At 41.8% G+C, this 5,538-nt stretch overlaps 1 protein-coding gene across 1 annotated transcript in view; it reads left to right on the top strand.

Annotated features, from left to right (window-relative positions):
* Window positions 1–4,182: 4,182 nt before the first annotated feature.
* Window positions 4,183–5,538, top strand: part of LOC118404525 (smoothened homolog) — a gene marked incomplete at its 3' end in the record, with an annotated part of 13,504 nt that continues 12,148 nt past the window's right edge. Inside the window, 1 exon segment of the mRNA XM_035803655.1 lies at window positions 4,183–4,610. Coding sequence (XP_035659548.1) covers window positions 4,334–4,610 — 277 coding nt within the window.

Raw genomic sequence — 5,538 nt, 5'->3', positions numbered from 1 at the left:
CCCGTGAAAATCATACTGCATACATGCTGGTAATTAACGTGCAATTGATAATGTACCTGACTCACTTGTAGCTATTGTATGAAATTGAAACTACACATGTATCGAGTTACATTTCTCCATTAAAGGAACATGCCAATCGTCACCTTTGAAATCCAATCATGTTTTCTTTTTTCGTGAAAAACTCTTTCTCCAAGAACTAACATACAGAGATTTTGCAGAGGGTTTCTTACTTTCCTTGAATTTTCTTTACCGAAGAGGACTTTTCAATAAACTGAAAGAAATCAAACTTTGCACACTTCTTGGTTTTGAAACAGCTAATAACTGTGCCAAGTTTCGTATCTTTTGGTTAATGGAAAAGCAGTCTAAAAACCTTTAATAAATCAATCATGTATTTGGCTATTAATCAAACAGCTTGTACTATAGTAACTCGCTCCTTTCTAGCAGCTGTAAAAAGATGAACCATTTGGAGTTCAGAAATGAAAATTGACAAGAGACATTTGTTATTATACTGGTGAAATTTTGGCTTCCTACAGTAGTTATAAGAGGGTATGCCTAAACACCACAAACGACTCTAATATGCAAGTGTATATGGGGCAATGACGTTGTGTACGCTCTGGACACATTGTTTATACATTTATGAATTTAAAAAAAAAAACGCAAAAAGTTCTACGTATTCACCAGTTATTTAGAGTTTGTCCGGTTTCAAGATTATAGCCACCATGTTGGATCGTGCCTGCTTGCATTTGAGGCTGTAAAACACTTTGTATACAAGTTTTATAAGTTGACAATGATAGAATTATGGTGTTCTATAATCTACGAACCAAGGGCTTCCATAGTATTATCGGCCCTGTCGTTTATGGAGCCGAGGAAGGTATCAAGAACTTCCCCATGCAGACTCCTATAACAGGTGATCCAACATGGCGGTCAAGAATTGCTTCGATCTTGAAACCAGCGGACTAACTCAAAATAGATTGTGAATACGTAGGAGTTGTTGCGTTTTTTAAATTCATAAATGTATAAACATTGTCTCCAGTGCGTCACACAAGGCGGTTGCCCCATATTCACTGCTTATTAGTCGTTTGTGGTGTTTAGGCAGACCTGTAATATGAAGGTCAGATCTAGAGGAACTGATCTTCTGACAAACTTCTACTTGAAATCTAGATATTCTAATCTTTGTGCCAAATTTCAACTCTTTCGATGAAAAAATGAGCCTGTTATAAAACTAGTGACATTACTTTTTGAACCACCCTCGTAATGAAGAACCTCTAGTTGGATTACAATGATATAATGGTATGTGGGTAAGTGGTGGGACGACAAAGGTTGGCCGATGTTGGGCCTCCTGGTATGTGACCTTGGTACTGCAGCAAAACTTTTTTGTATCTTTTGACACGCTATGGTCATAATTTTTGGCGTAGATAGCTTGTGATGTAAGAAAGAAGTGGTGTATGTTTGGGCCTCTAGCAGCTTGCTCTGGAACTGTAGAGGCATTTTAGTCAAAATCTTCCAAGGAGAATAATTAAGGGATAATGACCCGCCCCGAGGTGTATATGGTGTCATAACGCCTGGTCCTTTGCTATAACCACCGAATAAAACCACCGATGTGAGCGAAGCGAACGAGGTGGATTTATGAGGTGGTTATAGCAAAGGACCAGGCGTTATGACACCATGTACACCGAGGAACAGGCGGGTCATTAACGTTATTATCATATAGCCTACCCAAACTTGCAAACTCCTGTATGACGCATAGATCTCTTGGTACTATACGTGTGAATTCCTTTGTCAAATTTCTGAAAATTCACATTTGTTCTTTGGTACATGCATATGTAAGGAGATTACACATTGCATTTTGAAACCAAAATTTCCACAGAAAATATTCGAAACATTGCAGGCTTTTTAGAACAACAAAACTCATTATCAATGTTAGAAGGAGCCATTCCCCCTTGCAGTCTGTACTTATTCCCTTTGCTCTGGCATATGTTTACAATGCTCATTTTTATTGGTCCATGCCTGCATATACAGTCAAACCTGTCCAAGACGACCACCCGGGGGACTGAAAAAAATCGGTCGGTTTGGACAGGTGGTCGCTGAGAAGAGTAACGACTCAAAACGTGCCCGATGCAAAGTATAATGGTTTCCGTTGTGTTTAATGGCAAATAGCAAGCACACTGCACGCACGCAAAGAAGCGAGGTCTTTAATGTCAAATACAACACGCACACTGTAAATTGTAAATTCAACCCCCAAGCTTTCATCGAGCTTTTATACGATACAGTGTTTTAAAGCTCAATATTTTTACACTAACGTTTTAGACAATAAGGGAACTTTGATGCTGTCAGTTACCATTGCAAGCCAAGTGTTCTTGATCGCCGTATCTGAAATAACTACGGTGCACTTTTCGAATTCGATGACCGGTACGTCCCAATAGCGTACTTACCCATGGGTGAATGCACAGTACAGTTGGACAAAAGAACTCACAAAGACCTTTCTTAAAAAGGTATGAGCTGCAGATCTTTCTTTAAAAAAGTATGAGGCTATATACGTTTCAGCATTCGTTCACTTTATGAGTGCATATTAATGAGTTATATGAGCTATTAATGAGTGCAGCAAGGCTACGCGGGTCACGGGTTCCTCACTGGGCCTCACTGGGCTTTCTGACGAACATACATTCAAAATGGCGTCATCACTGGATGCCCAGTGACGAAGAAAGTTCATCACTGGTTTCCCAGTGATGAATTGCTTTGTTCCAGTGATGAAGCTCTCTCGGCACTGGAATTCCAGTGATGAAGCTTGACTCGTCACTCGGTTTCCAGTGATGAACTCTGCTTGTCACTCGGGACCCAGTGATGAACTCCGCTCGTCACTCGGGACCCAGTGATGAACGTCATTCGTCACTGGACACCGAGTACGGAACCATCAAGGTCACCGGTTCCTCACTGGGTTTTCCAGTGATGGGTGACTCTTCGGCACTGGATACCGAGTGATGAAATTATTTCGGCACTGGGCTTCCAGTGACCACGTTTTAATAGCACTAGAACGTTCCAGTGCTGAGTTCGATATGCAACAAAACACCCTAATTCACATGTCGCCATAGCCGTGTTACTGTTAGATTTGGTCCGGGAGTGTAATAATAATGGTTTATTCAAAAGTCAGACGTCACAGTTGCCACCTTGCAGCCAACGGCTGAATTGCGTGGTAAACTACACAAGATAAAAATTGTGGGGACTTGCAGAGGCGACGTTAGTATAACTTTAAGTGCTAACTTTCAAATCCCCTCAACTGAAACGATGATTCCTTTTTCATCAGTAAACTGAATATTTGTCGTCACTGGTTTACCAGCTGAAGTTTCCTCATCACTGGAAAACTAGTGACGATAAATATTCCCCACTGGTAAACCAGTGACGACGCGACTTCATCACTGGAAACCGAGTGATGAGAAATTTACCCGTTACCTCGGTAGTTTTGCAGTGCATGGATGTCATCCACAAATTTTACTTGACGTGGCCTATAGCATCAAGTTGACACCAAAAAATCAACACCACACAGGATATAATATAACGTTACTTTAACGTGCTGCTGCAGTACCAAGTTCAACAAACGGGGCCCCAAATCAACCTTCATCATCACCAAAACACCCAGCTACCAAAACCATCGCAAACCATTTAACGGTTCTTGTGCTATAACCCCCTACTACCCCCCTACCCCCACCCCCGGTGACACCATACAGGAAGAGTATGGCTAAAACCAGACCAATACTTCATCAAGGAGCTCGGAGGTAAATTATACTATAGTATAAAAACTCCTGCAACATACGCCAACACTCTAATCATCGACTTATGTTACCAACTGGCGGTAGTCCTAACGTTCCATTGACCCATCATGAAGACATGTAGAGAGATTCCATTCCTGACTGTCCCGGGATTGTTACATTACTGACACCAAACTGCTGCTGATATTCAGCCCATTTGCAGTTTGCAGACATGGTACGGTATTGGGACAGTCCATTTTAGGTGCAGGGACATGGGCGCGGGGGCTTTCATTGAACAATCGAATATGCTCTGTCGAGGTTAGACAAGCCTTCCGTTTAAATGGCTTATGGAATGCAGATAAATGTTTGAGAATAATGTATAACACATGTAAGATGATGTGACAGACGAGGCAATGGTGCTTAGTGTTGAAGATGTACCCTAACCGCGCAGAAACGGTTCCCCCCGTTTGTGTTGTGTCCTCTTTATTGAGAGTCGGGCGTCTCGCCACGATGGTCAGGGTTTCTTTTATTCTTTTCTCAAACTATTGATCGCCAGCAGCACGCTTTTGGATTTTGGAGTGCTTTCCACCATGTTGAGGAGCGCTGGAAGGGTTCTTATCTGTGGTTTTGGTTTACTTTGTTTGCTGGGAGCAACAGTTGTGACGGCTCAGAATACCACCAGGGCCACCGCCACTACCCTCAACTACAGGGACAGTCAAAACCCGTGCAAGAAAAGAGCCAAATGCGAACTTCTGGAGTATTCATCATGCCTTGGGTCAACACTGACGTATCAGTTCACCTCCACAGTTCTGGCCAACGACTCTACGAACCAAGGAGACGCTCACGGCAAGCTGGTGCTGTGGACAGGTACGGGAACTCAGGCTTTTTTTTCCTGTAGACCAACATGGCGACTCGCCATTTCTGTGTCGTCCAACTTTGATACATTGTGTTACAAAAAGTAATCTCCGCTACCTCTACAATCCCCCTCAAATTCCAGTTATCTTCTTAGTCTTGTTTCTTAGTGGTGTGTTTGACTGCGAGTGTGCACAGGGAGTGAGAAAGATTGGATATGGAGTTTAAAGTTGTGTGTAGAAATGTGGAGTAGAGCAAGATGGCGGCTGTTGGTGTTCTGAACGCAGCAGGCGAAACTTCAAGCAGACGTGGTGTTAGGTTTCACACCTCCACAAGGAACCCTGGAAATCACAGCTACCAGTCACAACAGTTTTAAATAATGATTACTACAAGTAATGGCTTCCTACCATGGCACTTCAAGATAATATCATAGATAGTACCACAAGGCTGTGATAATAGAAACAAATTTGGTCCACTCAGATCTACTCTAATTTGGGAGCACAGCCAGAAAAACATGACATGATTACACCCCAGCACCCAATACAAACAGTCACTCAATACCAACCAGTTTTTTGTTTGGTGCTGCTTCAGATTATATAAAACCTAGTTTAAAGCTGGTAAACTCTTGGTCATGGTCTGGAAAGACAAATAACCTGTTTACAAAAGAGGTATTGAAGTACAGTTAAGGCTCCTACACAACATACATCGCTTGACTCTTTGCTGTCTTGTCATTTACAGAATTATGCAAATTATATGATTAAGTTTGCATTCTTTTAGACAGACATTGCAATAGTTTTTGAAAGTGATTTAATTGTCATTCAATGATTCATGGTTTATGATTTAACTTGAAATTTTGTGCCAGGAGCAGATATAGTTTACCATCATCTCATTCAGTATGTGGAGAGCAAGTCTACGAAAGCTTCATCTTCCTCACTGGTATTCC

Source organism: Branchiostoma floridae, chromosome 17 (assembly GCF_000003815.2).
Source record: "Branchiostoma floridae strain S238N-H82 chromosome 17, Bfl_VNyyK, whole genome shotgun sequence".
Lineage (NCBI taxonomy): Eukaryota > Metazoa > Chordata > Leptocardii > Amphioxiformes > Branchiostomatidae > Branchiostoma > Branchiostoma floridae.
The sequence above is the reverse complement of the archived record's forward strand: the minus strand, read 5'-3'. Positions and strand labels throughout refer to the sequence as shown.